General features: G+C 44.4%; 1 protein-coding gene across 1 annotated transcript in view; it reads left to right on the top strand.

Annotated features, from left to right (window-relative positions):
* The first annotated feature begins 1,943 nt into the window (after positions 1 to 1,943).
* The window catches only part of LOC144499561 (palmitoyl-protein thioesterase ABHD10, mitochondrial-like), a 38,831-nt gene continuing 19,850 nt past the window's right edge, over positions 1,944 to 20,924 (top strand). Inside the window, exons 1-2 of the mRNA XM_078221666.1 lie at positions 1,944 to 2,046; positions 14,578 to 14,758. Coding sequence (XP_078077792.1) covers positions 1,953 to 2,046; positions 14,578 to 14,758 — 275 coding nt within the window. The 5' untranslated portion in view covers positions 1,944 to 1,952. The remainder of the gene's footprint in view (positions 2,047 to 14,577; positions 14,759 to 20,924) is intronic.

The following is a 20,924-nucleotide window of genomic DNA, read 5'->3' as shown; positions in this document are numbered from 1 at the left end:
AACATTCAGTGAAAAGTATTGCTTCTTGCGCACTATACAGACAAAACATACCGTTCATAGAGAAGGAAATGAGAGCGTGCAGAATGTAGTGTTACAGTCATAACTAGGGTGTAGAGAAAGATCAACTAATGCAAGGTAAGTCCATTCAAAAGTCCGACAGCAGCAGGGAAGAAGCTGTTCTTGAGTCGGTTGGTAAGTGACCTCAGACTTTTGTATCTTTTTCCCGACAGAAGAAGGTGGAAGAGAGAATGTCCGGAGTGTGTGGGGTCCTTAATTATGCTGTCTGCTTTGCCGAGGCAGTGGGAGGTGTGGACAGAGTCATTGAATGGGAGGCTGGTTTGCGTGATGGATTGGGCTACATTCACGACCTTTTGTAGTTTCTTGCGGTCTTGGGCAGAGCAGGAGCCATACCAAGCTGTGATACAACCAGAAAGAATGCTTTCTATGGTACATCTGTAAAAGTTGGTGAGTCTGAAGCAGGAGAATCCATCACAGAAAGTCGTGCAGTGTTGGTCTGAGGAATCGGATGATCTCCTACAGGGCTGCTTGGAGTCAGTGGACTGGTCAATATATAAAAAGTCTGCGACTAGCCTGAATGAGTGCTGCAACTGATTTCATTAGTAAGTGTGTAGAAGACTGTGTGCCAAAGAAGCAAATCTGTGTGTTCCCCAACCAGAAACCATGGATGAACAGGGATATCCACTGCTTGCCGAAGTCCAGGTCTGAGGTGTTCAAATCAGGCCGACACTGACCTATGCAAGGAAGCCAGATACGATCTAAGGAGATTCATCAAAGACGCCAAAAGATAGTACCGGACCAAGGAAACCACACCGACCCTCGCGACTATGGCAAGGTCTGCAAGACATAACAGGCTACAAGATGAAGACATGTAAAATTGCCGGCTCCAACACACCCCTCCCCGATGAGTTCAATGCATCCTACGCTCGTTTTGAGCAAGAGGTCAGTGAGAGCACGCCCTCCACCCTGGAATCCCTGGATGAACCTGTATCTGGGGTCACCATTGCAGATGTCAGAGCAGTTTTCTCGATGGTCAGGAGGCCAGGAGGTAAGTTCAGTTGGGGGAATAATTAGGTTGGGTCACAGGTATTAAGGTCAGGAGAGTAGTTGGTTTGAGTGAAGGATTAGTTGATTGTGCAGGTACCCAGATGTCAAGACTAAGTTTTATCCTGGGTAACTAATCAGGTAAGTACTTCAGAACTGTCCTAAGCTTCTGACTCCAACGCAGATCAACAGAGGAATTGCTCATTGGAAACTGAAACTTCCCCTTGGTAATTCCCACAGCCTACCACAGGATCTCAATGTGAATCTTGGATCATAAATCTGGTCTCTGACAATCCCGAGACTGGAAGATTTGTCCCACAGTGTTTCAGTTATTGTAATACTTCAGTAATAATGCAAATCTGCATTCTACCAGTATCTTACCAATTGTGCAATTTCAGTAAGCTAGCATTAGTTACAGTTATTTCCACTTTTCGAGCGATCAGCAAAGATAATGAACTGTATCCAGCCTTGTTGATTCTACCCTTGTTGAGTATAAAAACGTTTTTGGAAGGTGATGAATACAAGGGGAAAGCTCCAATAGCCACCAGCAAACTAGCACAGCCATTGAAAATGCTACACATTCCTGTACACTACTCCTGCCATAGCCATGGAGACAACCTTTAACCACATGACCAGAGGTCGACATTCCATACCCGGATGTGTCTGTGAACTGACCGCTGCTGTTGTATTCGCGGGCTCACTAATATTCAACTCAGACTCCGCCCCTGCTTATTAATATTCAGCTCAGACTCCGCCCCGATTTATTGATATGCACACTAGACCCCGCCCGAGCTTATTAATTCTGACAAACCCCGCCCATGTCATTAATATTCAGCCGAGGCTCCGCCCCGGTTCGTTCATATTCAGTGTTCTCCTCCCCGCTGTCTGTCATGGCGGCTGCTGGGTTGAGTTGGTTGCCGGGCCTGTTCGGGGTAGGAAGCGCCGCCATGTGGCGGCAGATATTCTGGTCTCCTCATTCTGCGGGTGAGTGGATGGAGGTTCCCGCGGCTGGGCTTGGGGATTTTCGGCTGTGATAAGCTGTGGACTTGAGGAGAGTGTTGGTGCTGGGTTTGGTCTCCGCGAATTGCGTGATTTTTGGAAGGAAATCCAAGCATACTCAAGGAGGCATTCGATGATTATAGAAACATAGAAGATAGGAGCAGGAGGAGGCCATTCGGGCCCTCGCGCCTGCTCTGCCATTGGTCACTATCATGGCTGATGATCCAACTCAATAGCCTAATTTTGCTTTCTCCCCATAACTTCTGATCCCATTTGCACCAAGTGCTATATCTAGCTGCCTCTTGAATACATTCAATGTTTTGGCATCAGCTACTTTCTGTGTAATGAATTCCACAGGCTCACCACTCTTTGGGTGAAGAAATGTCTCTTTGTCTCTGTACTAAATGGTCTTCCCTCTATCCTCATACTGCTACCCCCTGATTCTGGACACCCCCACCATCAGGAACATCCTTCCTGCATCCACTCTGTCCAAACCTGTTAGAATTTTATAAGTCTTTATGAGATTCCCCCCTTCTTCATCTGAACTCTAGAAAAAACAATCCTAACCTAGTCAATCTCTGGGGGAGGCAGGGAAATGGCACTAAGCAATGTTGCTGGTTTGAAGAGCCAGTATAGATACAATGGGCTGAATGGCCTTCTGCACTTGAATAATTCTGCGATTGTGGGGGGATTTGGTGCCCTGACATTTGGCGTGACATTGTGGTGTCCAACACTCACCTGGTAATAGCCCAGTGGTTGGTAGAGAAAATGAAGTGGCTGGTTAGACCCTAATTCCTTGACCGAGAAAGCTCTTGTAAACTGTGAAGAGTGAATTGTTGAGGACCTGAGTTGACACCTGATTTAGTTGTACTTTAAAAAAAATTTTGCTCTGTCACACTACAATATATAATGTCAATATATCAAAGGAGGAGGAAGTGTTGAGTATCCTAAATTGCATTAAGGTAGACAAGTCCCTGGGGCAGGATGGGATCTATCCCAGATTACCTAAGGAGGCAAGGGAAGAAATAGCTGGGGCTTTAACACATCGTTACACCCTCTTTGACCACAGGCGAGGTTCCAGAGGACTGGAGAATAGCCAATGTTGTTTCCTTGTTTAAGAAAGGAAGCAGAGATAATCCAGGAAATTATACACTGGTGAGTAAGCTTGACGTCAGTGGGGGAGGGGGGGAGCTTTTGGAAAAAATGAGGGACAGGATATATGCATATTTGGAATAAAATGGACTAGTCAGTGACGGGCAGCATGGTTTTGTACAGAGAAGACCTAGGTCTCACCACCTTGATTGAGTCTTTGGAAGAGGTGACAAAGATAATTGATGAGGGAAGGGCTGTGGATGTGGTTTATATGGATGTAAGGCATTTGACAAGGTCCCACATGGTAGACTGGTACAAATACTAAAATCTAATGTGATTTGGAGTGGAGTGGCTCGATGGATACAGAACTGGCTTGGTCATAGAATACATAGGGTGGCAGTGGAAAGGTGTTTTTTCAGAATGGAAATCTGTAGCTAGTGGTGTTCCAGAGGGATCAGTGCTAGGACCTTTGTTGTTTGTAGTATATATAAATGATCTGGAGGAAAATGTGGGTGGTCAGATTCGTAAGTTTGTGGATGACACGAAGATTGGTGGAGTTGCTGATAGTGCCGGGGATTGTCAGAGGATACAACAGGATGTAGATAGATTGGAGACTTGGGCACAGAAATTGTAGATGGAGTTTAATCCAGACAAATGCGAGGTGATGCCTTTTGGAGGATCAAAGTTTTATGTGCGAATTATACTGTAAATGGCAGATCCCTTAACATTAACACATAGAGGGATCTGGGCGTGCAGGTGCACAGTTCCTTAAAAGTGACAACACAGGTGGCCAAAGTGATTTTAAAAAAGCATCAGGCGGGGCGTTAAGTCCAAGAGGTTTGAAATCATGTTGCAGCTGTATGAAACCTTGGTTAGGCTGCATTTAGAGAATTGCGTGCCATTCTGGTCACCACATTATCAGAAGGATATGGAAGTTTCACCAGAATGTTTTTTTTGATTAGTCACAAATCGGCTTACATTCACACTGTAATGAGGTTACTGTGAAAATCTCCTAGTAGCCATACTCCGGCGCCTGTTCGGGTACACTGAGGAAGAATTTAACATGGCCAATGCACCTAACCTGCACATCTTTGGACTGTGGGAGGAAACCGGAGCACCTGGAGCAAACCCATGCAGACACAGGGATAACGTGTAAACTCCACACAGACAATGACCCAAGCCGGGAATCGAACCCAGGTCCCTGGCGCTAACACTGGGCCACCGTGCCGCCCTTATGAGAAACGTTTCGATAGGTTCAGTCTGTATGCATTGGAGTTTAGAAGAATGAGAGGTTCTTATTGAAGCATAGAAGATCCTGAGGGGGCAGGGAAGTTGAGAGTTTGAGAGAACTAACATAGTTTTTTTTAGGGTGAACAGTGAGGGCAATGGGAATGAACAAAGAGAAGTACATAGAAACAGGTCCTTTGGCCCTCGAAGCTCGTGCCGATCATGATACCCTAACTAAACTAAAACAAAACATTCTGCTCTTACTCGGTTCATATCCCTCTATTTCATAGAAATCATAGAAACCCTACAGTACAGAAAGAGGCCATTCGGCCCATCGAGTCTGCACCGACTACAATCCCACCCAGGCCCTACCCCCATATCCCTACATATTTTACCCGCTAATCCCCGCATCCCAGGACACTAAGGGGCAATTTTAGCATGGCCAATCAACCTAACCCACACATCTTTGGACTGTGGGAGGAAACCGGAGCACCCGGAGGAAACCCACGCAGACACGAGGAAAATGTGCAAACTCCACACAGACCCAAGCCGGGAATCGAACCCAGGACCCTGGAGCTGTGAAGCAGCAGTGCTAACCACTGTGCTACCGTGCCGCCCTATTTCTTCCCTATTCATGTACCCATCCAGATGCCTGTTAAATGTTGCTAATGTGCCTGCTTCTACCACCTTCTCTGGCAGTGTGTTCCAAGCACCCACCACTCTCTGCATGAAAGACTACCCCGCACATCTCCTTTAAACTTTGCCCCTCACCTTGAATCTGTGCTCCCTTGCAATTGATAGTTCCACCTTTGGAGGAAAAAAGCCTCTGACTATCTACCCTGTCTATGCCACTCATAATTTTGTAGACCTCTATGAGGTCTCCCCTCAGCTTCCGACTTTCCAGTAAAAACAATCTAGTTTATTCAACCTCTCCTCTTAGTCATTACCCTCGAGACCAGGCAACATCCTGGTGAACATTCTTTGCACTCTCTTGAAAGCTTCCACTTCCTTCTAGTGGTGTGGCAACCAGAACTGTACGTAATACTCCAGATGTGGCCTAACCAAGGTTTTATACAGCTGCAACATGATTTCCCAACTCTTGTACTCAATGCCCCAGCCAATGAAGGCAAGCATGCCATATGCCTTCTTAATCACCTTGGCCACCTGTGTTGCCACTTTTAGGGAGCTGTGGACCTGCACACCCAGATCCCTCTGTGAGTTAATGTTCCTAAAGGTTCTACCATTTACAGTATAATTCACGCATAACTTTGATTCCCCAAAAGGCCTCACCTCGCATTTGTCCGGATTAAACTCCATCTGCCATTCCTGTGCCCAAATCTCCAACCTATCCATATCCTCTGACAATCCCGGCACGATCAGCAACTCCACCAATCTTCGTGTCATCTGCAAAGTTACTAATTTGACCACCCACATTTTCCTCCAGATCATTTATATATACTACAAACAACAGAGGTCCCAGCACTGATCCCTCGCTCTAGCTACAGATCTCCATTCTGAAAAAACACCTTTCTACCACTACTCTCTGCCTTCTATGACCAAGTAAGAAGTCTCACAACACCAGGTTAAAGTCCAACAGGTTTATTTGGTAGTGCAAGCTTTCAGAGTGTCACTCCTTCTTGAGGTAAGTGAGGAGTTGTGTTCAAAAACAGGGCAAATATTGACACAAACTCAATTTACAAGATAATGGTTGGAATGCAAGTCTTTACAGGTAATCAAGTCTTAAAGATACAGACAATGTGAGTGGAGAGAGGGTTAAGCCCAGGTTAAAGAGATGTGTACTATCTCCAGCCAGGACAGTTGGTGAGATTTTGCAAGCCCAGGCAAGCTGTGGGGGTTACAGATAGTGTGACATGAACCCAAGATTCCGGTTGAGGCCATCCTAATGTGTGCAGAACTTGGCTATCAGTTTCTGCTCAGCGATTCTGTGTTGTCGTGTGGTTCGAAGGCCGCATTGGAGAACGCTTATCCAAAGATCAGAGGCTGAATGCCCGTGACTGCTGAAGTGGTCCCCGACAGGAAGAGAACACTCTTGCCTGGTGATTGTCAAGCAGTGTTCATTCATCCATTGTCGTAGCGTCTGCATGGTCTCCCCAATGTATCGTGCCTCGGGACATCCTTTCCTGCAGGTAGACAACATTGGCCGAGTCGCAAGAGTATGTACCGTGTAACTGGTGGATGGTGTTCTTAAGTGAGATGATGGCATCCATGTCGATGATCTGGCACATCATAGAAATCATAGAAACCCTACGGTGCAGAAAGAGGCCATTTGGCCCATCGAGTCTGCACCGACCACAATCCCACCCAGGCCCTCCTCCCATATCCCTACATATTTACCCGCTAATCCCACTAACCTACGCACCTCAGGACACTAAGGGGCAATTTTAGCATAGCCAATCAACCTAATCCGCAGACACGAGGAGAATGTGCAAACTCCACACAGACAGTGACCCAAGCCGGAATTGAACCTAGGTCCCTGGAGCTGTGAAGCAGCAGTGCTAACCACTGTGCTGCCGTACAGTCCCTTGCAGAGGTTGTTGTGGCAGGGTTGCGTGGTGTCGTGGTCACTGTTCTGAATGCTGGGTAGTTTGCTGCGGACAATGGTCTGTTTGAAGTTGTGTGGTTGTTTGAAGGCAAGAAGTGGGGGTGTGGGGATGGCCTTGGCGAGATGTTCGTCTTCATCGATGACGTGTTGATGGCTCCGGAGGGGATATCGTAGCTTCTCCGCTCTGGGGAAGTACTGCACGACGAAGGGTACTCTGTCTGCCGTGTCCCGTGTTTGTCTTCTGAGGAGGTCGGTGCGGTTTTTCGCTGTGGCACGTCAGAACTGTCGATCGATGAGTTGAGCGCCATATCCTGTTCTTATGAGGGTATCTTTCAGCGTCTGTAAGTGTCTGTTGCGATCCTCCTCATCTGAGCAGATCCTGTGTATACGGAGGGCTTGTCCGTAGGGGGTGGCTTCTTTAACGTGTTTAGGGTGGAAGCTGGAGAAGTGGAGCATCGTGAGGTTCTCCGTGGGCTTGCGGTACAGTGAAGTGCTGAGGTGACCGTCCTTGATGGAGATGCGTGTGTCCAAGAATGCAACCGATTCTGGAGAGTAGTCCATGGTGAGTCTGATGGTGGGATGGAACTTGTTGATGTCATCATATAGTTATTTCAGTAATTGTTCACCATGTGTCCAAAGGAAGAAAATGTAATCGAAGTATCTAGTGTATAGCATCAGTTGAAGGTCCTGTGCGGTGAAGAGGTCTTGTTTGAACCTGTGCATGAAGATGTTGGCATATTGAGGTGCGAATTTGGTCACCATGGCTGTTCCGTGTGTCTGAATGAAGAACTGGTTGTTAGAGGTGAAGACGTTGTGGTCCAGGATGAAGCGGATGAATTGTAGAATTGCATCTGGAGATTGGCAGTTGTTGGCGTTGAGTACTGAGGCAGTTGCAGCAATGCCGTCATCATGGGGGATGCTGGTGTCGAGTACTGAGACATCCATTGTGACGAGGAGTGCTCCTGGTTCAACTGATCCATGTGTGCTGAGCTTCTGTAGGAAGACCGTAGTGTCGCAACAGAAGCTGGAGGTTCTTTGTACAATGGGTTTCGGGATGCCCTCGACATAGCCGGAGAGGTTCTCACACAGGGTCCCATTGCCTGATACGATGGGACAGCCGGGTGTGTTGGCATTGTGTATCTTTGGGAGACAGTAGAGATCTCCAACGCGGGGAGTATGTGGAATGAGAGCACGGAGGGTGCTCTGAAGGTCCGGATCCAAGGTCTTGATCAGTCTGTTGAATTGACGGGTGTGTTTTTTGGTCGGATGTGTGGATAACTGTTCCACGTTGTTCAGTTATTGGTACACTTTGCAGTAATCCATTCTGTTCAGTATGACAGTGACCCCTCCTTTGTCTGCTGGTTTGATGACAATGTTGCAGTTGGTCTTGAGAGCGTGGATGGCGTTCAGTTGTGCTTGTGTGACGTTCGGGGCTGTCTTGTGAGTGCGGCTGATGAATCTGGCATTGACGCACCTCCTGACGGCTTGGGCATACATGTCGAGTTGAGGGCAGTGGCCTTCCAGAGGAGTCCAATTCGACTCTTTCCTCTTGCATCGCGGATCTCCCTGTCAGCTGTTCCAGTTCATTGGCTGTCTTATTGTTTTCGTTGTTGGCCTCTTGGGGTTTGTGGAAGAGCTCCCGCAGCCTCATTCGCCTGATGAATTCCTCTGTGTCCGCTGCGAGACTGATGGGGTCCATTTTGGTGGTGGGGCAGAAATTGAGCCCTCGGCTGAGAACTTTGATTTCATCTGGTTGAAGTGTGTAGTCTGACAAGTTGACAATGGACTTTCCTGCAGTGGTACTGTTTTCTACTGTGGTACCGGGGGACCAAGCTAGTTCTGTATCCATTTAGCTAGCCCACCCCGAATCCCATGTGATTTTAGTTATTGTACCAGTCTGCCATGTGGGACCTTGTCAAACACCTTGCCAAAGTCCATATAATCTACACCACAGCCTTTCCCTCATCAATTAACTTTGTCACCTCTTCAAAGGAGAAGGGTTTTTTAAATAAAAGAGGCAAGGCAGAAGTCAGAGACCACTTTGTCAGTAATTCAACTTCAAATCCTGAGTGACCCTGGAAGATAACTAGGAACTACCTGCCAAGGTTAGTTTCAGAGAGTGAATGTTAAGTTGAGAAGAACATGGGAGTAGTGAAGTCTGAAGTGTGAGGCTGAGGAGGATTCAGGTGTAAGTTAAAATCAAAGAGGAAAAGAGGCTGTAAAATAGCAATCAAGAATATTTTGGGAAGGAGGATAACATTTGATTCAAGAGAACAATAAAATGTGATGAGTTTGGATAAACCATGAAGGATGGAAACATAAGGTGCCTCAGTGTGGCAAAAGAGCTAATGGTAAGGTACGGTTCTAATTAAAACAATGCAAGTAGTTTAGGAAAGCCGGGGGAGGGGGTGGAATTTCTGCCTCTGGAGGCAGGCCAGCTTTCTTATCTAGGTTGGCAAAAATGTGATTTCAGATAACCTGGATTACCACTTTTTTCCCCTTTCAAAATCTTTTTCCTTGTGAAGACATCCGTGGAAATTTCGAGTAGTTTCATTTTATCTCGGCTGTGGCAAGGTCAGCAGTAAAATAATACTCTGCGTTTCAACTTCCTTCTCCGCTTCGCTCATCCAAAGTAATGCAGACACCTTTGTTCATCATGCCCTGCCTGGAGATGTGGGAGATTGGAAGGATGGTGCTGGGCGATAGTTGGGGAGGTTTATGGGATGTCAAGGATGCATCTAATGGTGTGTGTGGAAATTACAATCCACTCTCAAGGCCAGTACAGAAATTTATAGTTATTTAATCAAAATTAGTTTTGATTTACATACTTGAATAAATAGGAATGTTGACTGCCACCATATACTCTGGTAATTTGAGGTAGCAATTACTGTAATGTCTGAATATTACAGGGACGACGGGTTGGAACAGTGGTTAGCACTGCTGCCTCACCGCTCCAGGGACCCAGGTTCAATTCCGGCCTTGAGTGACTGTGGGGAGTTTGCACATTCTCCCCCCTGTCTGTGTGGGTTTCCTCTGGGTGCTTCAGTTTCCTCCCACAGTCCAAAGATGTGCGGTTCGGTTGGTTAGCCATGCAAAATTGCTAATCCCCCTGACTCTAAGGAGCAATGTGAATTCATGGGGTTACGGGGGTAGGGCCTGGGTGGAATTATTGTTGCAGGCCCGATGGGCCAAATGGCATCCTTCTGCACTGAAGGGATTCTATGATTCTTGTGTATCTCCCACTTCTATCAATTAAGAAAATACATTTCACATTAATACATACCTAATAGATACATGAAAAAGTGGTTTTGTCTGAACAACCACTGCAACCTCTCCTTAGTAATGCTTTCTATTTTTTTGTTTCAATACCTGAGCAAATATGGATAAAATCCTGGTGGATCGACATCAACTATTATCACCCTTAAATTCCAACATGCAGTGTCAAGTTTCCAAAAGGAAATATTTCTGTTCGTGCAGAAACTATACTGAAAGTACCAGAAGCTTAATGAATACAGAAATGTCTGGTGTCAACTATGGTTCAGTGGTAGTAATCTCTCATGAGTCAGAAGGCCTTGAACAATACAGCACAGGAACAGGCCCTTCGGCCCTCCAAGCCCGCGCCGCTCCCCGGTCCAGGATTGAATCCTGAATCCAGGATCCCCGCCCAATTTTCCAGCCTATCTACATCCTAATATCCTATCCACCGAGCTGTCCCTCACAGCTACGATGCTTTGTTCATCACAACCTATTAACTCACCCCCACCCCCCATTCCAGACCATGTGATCTCCAGAGAGAGGCGAAAACCCAGAGTGAAAACCCCAGGGCCAATATGGGGTAAAGAAAATCTGGGAAATTCCTCTCCGACCCCCTGTGGCGATCGAAACGAGTCCAGGAGATCACACTGGCCCTGATCAGAAAATGCTTCCCAACCCTATTCATTTCCACTTCTGCTTTACGAACACCATCTGAATTCCCTGCCCCCGAGACAGGTTCCCAACTATCCGCAGTCTCGCTCTGTACTGGCACCAGCAAGATGATCTTAGAATGAAGCCTTGAAACGAGAAACAAAGAACAATTAGCCCGCGCCGCTCCCTGGTCCAAACTAGACCACTCTTTTGTATCCCTCCATTCCCACTCCGTTCATATAGCTGTCTAGATAAGTCTTAAGTGTTCCCAGTGTGTCCGCCTCCACCACCTTGCCCGGCAACACATTCCAGGCCCCCACGACCCTTGTGTTCAAGTCCTACTCTGAAATGTGAGCAAATAATCTAAACAAACATCTAATTTGTTTCTGGTAGACTGGGAAGAGGAGCCTTGCAATTGGAAAGTTTGAGGAGTTGGTAGGGGAGTGGGCTGGGTGTTTGAGATCAGAGTTGGCTGAAGGATCAGGTGGAGCTAGGGTATTTAAAAAACAGTTACCTTGCATTTCACTGAGTTTCCTGAGCCCCCAGGAAAGCTAAGCAGCATCAGCTTTTAAATTGTGTTCCCAGTTATACTGTGGGATCACAATTCAAATATGTTAATAAAAAATACTGTCTCTTCTTGACAGGGCACTTTCATGTGTTGGCACAAGTGCACGTTTTACCTTTTAAATCCCCCAGTCCCAACCCTCACCTGCCTGTCAGGAGTGGGAAGTTTCTAGCAAAGCTATTACTTTTGCTGTGAAAAGTTTTCTGCCCTACAGACACGGTCATATTGCAAAGGCAGGGATTCTCTGGGAGGGTGTCAGTATCTACAAGGATTGCGCACGGGATATGCACATGTTCAAATTCTATTAGACCGTAAACCCACAAGTGTCTGATTCTGAGGGAACTGAGCGAAGCAGCAAAAACGGGAGCATGCTCCAGTTTTTGGCACAGGGCACTACAGTGTCTCAATGGGGCTGAAGCTTCTCCCATCCATTGACTCTGTCTACACTTCCCGCTGCCTTGGAAAAGCAGCCAGCATGATCAAGGACCCACGCATCCCAGACATACTCTCTTCAACTGGAAAAACATACAGAAGTCTAAGGTCATGTACCAGCCAAGTCAAAAATAGTTTCCTCCCTGCTGCTATCAGACTTTTGAATGGATCTACCTTATATTAAGTTGATCTTTCTTTACACTCTCGCTACATTCTGCACTCTCTCCTTCCCTTCTCTCCACTCTGAACAGTATGCTTTGTCTGTATTGCGACCAAGAAACAATACTTTTCACTGTATACCAATACATATGACAAATTAAATCTCTGATTTTGGACATTTAGCTTAATTTCAGTGAAATGGGTGAAACGTGACATGTAAGAATGACATATGGAGGAGGGGGGGGAGGGGGAGGGGGGGGGTGCGGCAAGGTAGCACAGTGATTAGCACTGCTGCCTCACAGCGCCAGGAACCCAGGTTCGATTCCTGGCTTGGGTCACTGTCTGTGTGGAGTTTGCACATTCTCCCCGTGTCTGCGTGGGTTTCCTCCGGGTGCTCCTCCCACAGCCTAAAGATGTGCAGGTTAGGTGGATTGGCCTTGCTAAATTGCCCCTTTGTGTCAATGGGACTAGCTAGGATAAATGCATGGGGTTAGGGGGTTGGGCTTGGGTGGGATTGTGTTCGGTGCAGACTTGATGGGCCAAATGGCCTCCTGCTACACTGTAGGATTCTGTGAAGAAGCAACTGACTAGTGAAATGATGCTGAAGGTCGGACAACGACTAACATCAAATAGGTCAGAAAATCAAGCCTGTAGGTGACTGCGGTGGTGGGTGGTTGCTAAATAGAGGGTGGATCAGTGGTTGGGTGGGGCTGATCAAGTTATGGGAAAATACCTGGATTTATGTGTGGAGTCAGTTGGTCGTACATTGTGCAATACAGCACAATGAGTAAAGTATTAGGGCATTTAAATTTTGTAGATCTTTCATTTTAAGTTATTTACACCTTTGAATGTTCTGGACCTGCACTCATGATATCAACATCAAACATGTAGCGATGGCACACTTCCAATCGAAATTATGTGGATGCTTCCTAAAAGTCATATTGGAGTTGTGGAAGTATGTAACAATTACAGCTGAATTTCTCGACCCATGATGTAAATTACTGGGGATCGCTGGTTCTAAGAGACAAACAGTTTCTTACAATTTAAAAGCAAATTACTGCAGATGCTGGAATCTGAAACCAAAAGACAAAATGCTGGAAAATCTCAGCAGGTCTGGCAGCATCTGTAAGGAGAGAAAAGAGCTGACGTTTCGAATCCAGGTGACCCTTTGTCAAAGCTCTGACTATCAAGTAATAATAAATATGAAAAATTCTCCAGTGGCAAGAGAGGTTTTGGGAAGCCAGTTCAGGCCCTTGCATGATCAGTTAATGGTTACATAAGGTTCTCAGCCTCTGCTGTTGTGATTAACTCGGGTGTGTGATGCTACTGTGCCTTTAAGAAATGTATTGTAATCATGTTTCTCTGCAGGATGTTTTGTTGGCACCATGTTGTCTGTAGCCGGTATCCTCTTATTGTTACTGAGGCAGTGTTATTTATATCATGTTGATTTTAATCTGAACTAATGTAGTGTTCTGTGGTTTTAATATTTCCCCTGGGATTGCAGAGTAGAGCCTGATCAGGGATATTTGGCAGGCCAGGTGATATGCCTGGGGACAGCTATTTTTCACAGAGCATTCCAGTTTTTAGTTTCATTTTCAGAAGCAGCTTGAAGCTGAGAGAAGTGACGGTGGTTTTTCCTCTTTGGATGAAGGTTTTGCTGTTGAAGTGCTACTGTGTTGGAAGCTGCCGGAGACAGGGTTTACCTCTCTGAAGTTTGGCTGTTTTGAGGACATATCCTTCTCTGCAGACAGCTGGCTTGGATTTCTGCCCATAGCCGTTACAAAGCTGAAAATCCAGCATAACATGAGCGTACTTGATTTTGTGCTAAGTCTCAAGAAAAGTTTAAGTTTATTTATTAGCCACAAGTAGGCTTACATAAACACTGCAATCAAGTTACTGTGAAAATCCCCTAGTTGCCATATTCTGGCGCCTGTTCGGGTACACTGAGGGAGAACTTAGCATGGCCAATCCACTTAATGTGCACATCTTTGGACTGTGGGAGGAAACTGGAGCACCCGGTTATACTGTGTCATGTTTAAGTCTTGTAATTGGTAAAAGTTATGCTAATTCTTTTTGTTATATTCTAACTGGGTTCTTAAAAAATAAATTTTATTTGATAAAAACTTCCTAGTGGGTCACTTGAATTATACCTGGAGTGAAACATCTTATGCTCACCAATGCCAAAATCAAATGTAAAACTTAGGGTCTAAGCTAACTTCCCAAAACACTTTTTGGAGCCTTTGGCCTGGGTCTTAACAGACAGGAGAGGCCCACACCAAGCATCCAGTTCAACAGTGTTCACTGTGCAGGCTGGTGACGAGCAAGGGTTGGGGCGAAACCTCCTTAAATGAGGCTTTGGGCCCACTTGGAAATCCCCATCCTGTTACCCCATCTAGCTCAGCTAAATATCTGTGGGGCAACCTGCTGGGTGTGTTCATCTTCACCAGGAAATGGTGACCTTGGTATCCAGTTAAATCCAGTCCTATGTTATTTATCAATGCATTTGAGCTTATATTTGTCTAACCAATGTAAAGATTGCCGGTTTATGTTGATCCATATTTTACTGTTCTAGGATGCCGTAGGAAATCAACCAAATACCTAACTCGTCCAGATCAACCTAAATTAGCATACAAGCAAATAAAAGGCAGAAGCCCAGGAGTCCTTTTCGTGCCTGGTTTTGCCTCGACTATGAAGGCACAGAAAGCAGTGGCACTTGAGAAATTCTGCACTTCACTTGGGCATTCATTTATAAGGTACTTTATGGAAAAAGTACAGTAACATCTCTTACTACAGTTTTTAATGTTTGGTTACATTGAATGCATCTTACTCCAGAATGGATGCTTAGCTGATCTCAATTTACTGTTCAGATATTTCTCTCTCTGGGATATATCTTTCCTTCTATTCCTTGTTGCAATAATTTAAAACATAAATAATGTCTCAAATGGTTTATTTTTATCATGATCTCATGTCATTTGTGACTTTGATCAGAGCCATTTCTGTGGCAAGGGCAGAAACCTGATTGGAGGGATTCAAACATGGAGCTCTGGGAAAGATGGGCATGGATTTGGGAGGCAACAACACGTTTGGGGACTTTGAGGAGGAAGTGAAGTTAGAGATTGGCTTTTTATTTCAAGAATGGTGAAGACAAGGCTGATGACTGCTAATTTGTAGGAGTGGGAGACTGTACCAGAGTAAAGAGAGAAGCGTCATTAACAATAGCAACTAACATGGGAGCCAGCAAGGGAAGTAAGGTGGTCCTTTGTTTAATGAAAATTGTCAAGGAAACATTAGGTAAGTTTCTTGTGCAATATGAACTCCGAGAAGGCAAGAGGGAACATGGGTGGAAAATAGAGAAAGATGCAAGTTCTGAGCTAAGCTAGCAAACCTTGGAGGAATTTTGATCTGGGACTGCGAAGAGAGGAAGGTGGCTGAGGATCTTTGTTGTAAAGAGGTCAGAGTTCCTCACATTTGTTCTTGAAGATGTAAGTAGAAGCGATAGCAGACCTGTGTCTAAGAAGATGACATGCTCTTTAGAAAAGAATATTTGCATTTCGGGATGATCCAGGTACAAAGAGCTCAAAAGCCAATGGACACAGATTAAAATTTAATAATATGGGATTTCAAGTGCCAATTTGTAGAATAAAGGGGATTATGGTGATATAGGAGAACTATCATCTGGTTGGATTAAATGGATTTTTCTTCACTAGTTGTAAATTTCAATTTTTTCTAAAAAGGAAATGACTTTTCTGTTTTGGATGGATAAATGTGTTGCATGTGATCAATGGCTGTGATTCTTAGCTATCTCTGAATTGTATCAAACTTTCCATACTCTGCAAGAATTCATCTGAAATATTTCCAAATGTTGAATTGTCACATTTTCCAAAGCCCCTCAATTGTGCAGTTTTACTATTAAAAATCTGCAGCTTTGTAATGTACCGTTTGATACATTGGGTCTTTTTAGAAGATGTTGGTGAAGCATTCCTATCAACTTTCAGAAAAGTTAATGCTTTATTTGAATCACAATTGTTAATTTTCAGGATGCCAGTCATCAACTCAGTCCTTCCCCAAAAGATTAAGGACTAATTCAAGCAGTAACCTTTTTCAATTTTGTGGGTGCTAAAGGATAATGGTCATACGTATTTGTTTTCTCTCATCAAACCAAACAACCATTCATGCAATTACATCAAGTAAAACTATAGGTTTGCAGAATTTTTTTTTTCAGGTGTCTGTTCTGCATGAGCCTTCTACCCTCCTATATCAAACCCTATCAGTATATTCTTCTATTACTTTTTCTCCTGTAGTTAGCTAGTTCCTCTTACGAGCATCCATGCTATTTGACTAGCATCTCCACGCGTTAACAAATCTCACATGTCTCTTTGGATAAAAGGAATTTCTCTTGAATTGCTTATTGAATTTGTTGGTGGCTATATTTTTTGACTCCGGTTTTAGATTGCCTCACAAGTTGAAATATATTTATGCCTGCCCGATCAAATCCCTTGATCATTTTAAAAACCTATTATTGTCTCGACTCTAGCCTTCTCTTTTCTGGAGTAAAGATCCTCTGTCTTTCTGAATAGTTATATGTTCTTAGTTCTATGCTAATAGTGCACTTACTGTCTGATGTCAGGTCACATGTAACTGGAGCCTGAGGGATGAAGATCCTAATGGAGTCCTGCTAAAGTCTGTTTCCATAAATAATGTAAATAGTCAATGTTCACTAACTTGCAGTAGCATGGTTTCCAGCCCTCTCTTATTGAATAGGGTAGTTAGGAAGGCATATGGGTCACTTGCCTTTATCAGTCATGGCAGATTGTAAGAGCAAGAGGGTTATGTTGGAGCTGAACAAAACTTTGGTTAGGCCATATAAGAGGAATTTTATGAGGTGTCCCTCGGGATGTCTTGTGCTCAGCTGACAAAAGACAGAATGTAATTAAAGAACGAAAGGAAGTTCATTGCTAATGCATGCATCAGTAGAAAAGATAGTCAGTGAGTGCCGACTACCCTCTCTGATGTAACAGTACATGTGTGAGATTGATATACTTTTTCTGAACACTTAGATCTCCCGCCCAGCTTGACACCCAAACTGGAGGGTCCAATTACAATTCTGAGAGACAAGATCTACAGGCATTTAGAGAGGCAAAGACTAATTAGGGACAGTCAGTGGCTTGATGACAGAAGCCAGAGGGTGGTTGTAGAGGGTTGTTTTTCAAACTGGAGGTCTGTGACCAGCGGTGTGCCTCAGGGATTGGTGCTGGGTCCACTGTTATTTGTCACTTATATTCATGATTTGGATGAGAATTTAGGAGGTACAGTTAGTAAGTTTGCAGATGACACTAAGATTAGTGGCATGGTGGACAGTGAAGAAGGTTATCTCGGATTGCAATGGGATCTTGATCAACTGGGCCAGTGGGCTGATGAATGGCAGATGGAGTTTAATTTAGATAAATGCGAGGTGATGCATTTTGGCAGATCGAACCAGGGCAGGACTTACTCAGTTATTGGTAGGGTGTTGGGGAGAGTTATAGAACAAAGAGATCTAGAGGTACATGTTCATAGTTCCTTGAAAGTGGAGTCACCGGTGGACAGAGTGGGTGAAGAAGGCATTTGGCATGCATGGTTTCATTGGTCAGAACACTGAATACAGGAGTTAGGATGTCTTGTTCAAGTTGTACAAGACATTGGTAAGGCCACATTTGGAGTACTGTGTACAGTTCTGGTCACCCTAATATAGAAAGGATATTATTAAACTAGAAAGAGTGCAGAAAAGATTTACTAGGATGCTACTGGGATTTGATAGTTTGAGTTATAAGGAGGGGCTGGAAGACTGGGACTTTTTCCCCCTGGTGCATAGGAAACTTGGGCTGAGCTTATAGAGGTCTATAAAAATAATGAAGGGCATAGATCAGCAAGATAGTCAGCATCTTTTTCCAAAGGTAGGGGAGTCCAAAACTAGAGGGCATAGGATTAAGGTGAGAGGGGAGAGATACAAAAGGGTCCAGAGGGACAATTTTTTCACAGAGGGTGGTGAGTGTCTGGAACAAGCTGTCAGAGGTAGTAGTAGAGGCGAGTACAACTGTCTTTTAAAAAGCATTTAAACAGTTACATGGGTAAGATGGATATGGGCCAAATGCGGGCAATTGGGACTATCTTAGTGGTTTAAAAAAAAAAGAGCAGCATTGACAGGTTGGGCCAAAAGGCCTGTTTCTATGCTGTAAACCTCTATGACTCTACAATATTACACATTATTACCTTGGCCAATAACGCTCTACCTGTCAGTGGGACTAGGAACTCATTAGTCCATTGCACCTGAAGGTTCTTTTCTCGGTACTGGGAAACCTAACTACATAAATCCGGTAGATTCAAGGATATTCTCTGACACCTGCAAATTTTAAACGGTAAAGGGAGTCAGTTCCCCCGTCTGATCCTGGCCTCATTATCAGCATGAGAAACTGCACCAACCTCATTAACAATGAGCGAACGCACTCCCATGCATTCGAAAGCCCTGATTAACTTACAGCTGCCAGACAAAGCTGATAAGGAGAACTGCTCTCTCTATGTCCCGTTGTCCCAAAGAATTCAGTCTGTCTGCTACTGTCTACTTCTCATCATGCTGAGCAGTTAGATCGTCGGTTGGCTAAGGTAACAATGTGTAATATTGTAGAGTCATAGAGGTTTACAGCATAGAAACAGGCCCTTCGGCGCAACTTGTCCATGCCGCCCTTTTTTTAAACCACTAAGCTAGTCCGAATTGACCGCATTTGGCCCATATCCCTCTATATCCATCTTACCCATGCAACTATTCACAAGGCACACATTAAGAATACAGTTGAATTTCATAATCCTTGGTACTTCATAATAACTGATGAAGGAGCAGTGCTCTGAAAGTTCGTGATTCCAAATAAACCTGTTGGACTTTAACCTGGTATTATGAGACTTCTTACTCTGTCCACCCCAGTCCAACGCTGGCATCTCCACTTCATAATACTTGGTTAACTTGTGGTTATATAGACAATACCTTTGCATATATTGCATTGGACACACTGTGAACCCTTATTTTATACATAAGGCATCTTGTCATCTTCACCTTTAAATTTATTATGATAAGCAGACAAGGTTAAAATGAGGGCCTTTTATACTAGGAGTTTTATACTACCCTCCTTCAGGCCACATCTGAAGTATTGTGTGCAGTTCTGGTTGCCTCATTATAGGAAGGATGAGATTGCAGAGGAGATTCACCAGGATGTTGCTTGTGTTGGAGCATTTATGCCATGAAGAAAGGTTGGATAGTCTCAGGTTGTTTTCATTGGAGCAGAGAAGGCTGAGGGGGAGCCTGATTAAGCTGCATAACATTATGATAGGTATGGACAGGGTGGATAGAAGGCAGCTGTTCCCCTTAAAGTTTATTATTTTATTTATTAGTCACAAATAAAGCTTACGTTAACACTGCAATGAAGTTACTGTGAAATTCCCGTAGTTGCCACACTCTGGCGCTGTTCGTGTCAATGCACCTAACCAGCATGTTTTTCAGACTGTGGGAGGAAACTGGAGCACCCAGAGGAAACCCATGCAGACCAGGGGAGAACATGCAAACTCCACACAGACAGTGACCAAGCTGGGAATCGAACGCTGAACCACTGTGCCGCCCAAGTTTAGGAGTCAATAATTAGGGGGCATAATATTAAGGTGAGGGGTAGGAGGTTTCGAGGGGATTTGAGGAAGTAATTTTTCATCACACCCAGAGCCTGGTCATGATATTCATAGGATGGTGGGAGTCCTGGAGTGCACTGCCTGGGAGGGCAGTAGAGGTGGGAAACCTCAACCATGCGGATGAGCACTTGAAATGTCATAGCATTCAAGGCTATGGGTCAAGAACTGAAAGTGGCATTAATGTAGATTGGTGTGGTTTTGTTGGTGCAGACCTGATGGGCTGAAGAGCCTCTTTTGTAATGTATGACTTTATGTCACCCAGAGCCTGGTCATGATATTAATACATGCAACAGTGTGTGAACCAATTTTTAAGGATCTCCATCAACACTGCTTGGTAGCATTGTTGATGACATCTTCCATCACTTTGTTGTTGATTGAGAGTAGAATGATGGGTGGTAATTGACCAGATTGGATTTGGCTTGCTTTTCGTGGACCGGACATAACTGCACAATTTTCTACCAGTGGGTAGGCTGCATTGGAATAGCTTGGCTAGGGACTTGCGCAGTTCTGGACCACAAGTCTTCAGTACTTTGCCGGGATGTTGTCAATGCGCGTGGTCGTTGTGAATACTGAAGCTGGAGCAAAGATTTCTGTTGTGTGGCCTTGTGAATAATGTGAAGTTGAGGGTAGATAGTGATCTGGAATTCTGTGCTGTTGGATTGGGATCTACTAGATCCTTCATATTTAAGTATCTGATGACCTACTATTGTACATGCAGCATCGATGCCAAAACTTAAGAGGAAACAGAATTTGATGCTTTCTCTAGTAGTGCTTCTGGGACACAATGACTAGACCTTATTAGGTTTGAAATAAAAGCCAAAAGAAAAGGGAACAGTTAATAATGCACTTCACTGGGGCCAAGTTCCACATGCTACAATGAGTAGATTAAATATATTGGAAAGAAAAGATGGCAAAAAAAGGACAGTGAGATATGTTTAAACTGGACATGACTTGAGAATGAAGCTTCATGTGATTACAGCTGACAGATACATAAATGCACTGATTAATGACACATGGATAATTACATTTAGAAAGTTCAAGTCAGATACTTCCATTGAATAAACAGAAATACATTTATAAATAACAATATAGCACATTTAACCAACATGTTTATAAACAATAGTGAACCCTCTCTTCAATACAAAAGCAAAAAACTATGAATGCTGGAAATCTGAAATGAAATAGAAAATGCTGGAAATATTTAGTAGGATT

The sequence above is a fragment of the Mustelus asterias genome, chromosome 10 (assembly GCF_964213995.1).
Source record: "Mustelus asterias chromosome 10, sMusAst1.hap1.1, whole genome shotgun sequence".
NCBI lineage: Eukaryota > Metazoa > Chordata > Chondrichthyes > Carcharhiniformes > Triakidae > Mustelus > Mustelus asterias.
The sequence above is the reverse complement of the archived record's forward strand: the minus strand, read 5'-3'. Positions and strand labels throughout refer to the sequence as shown.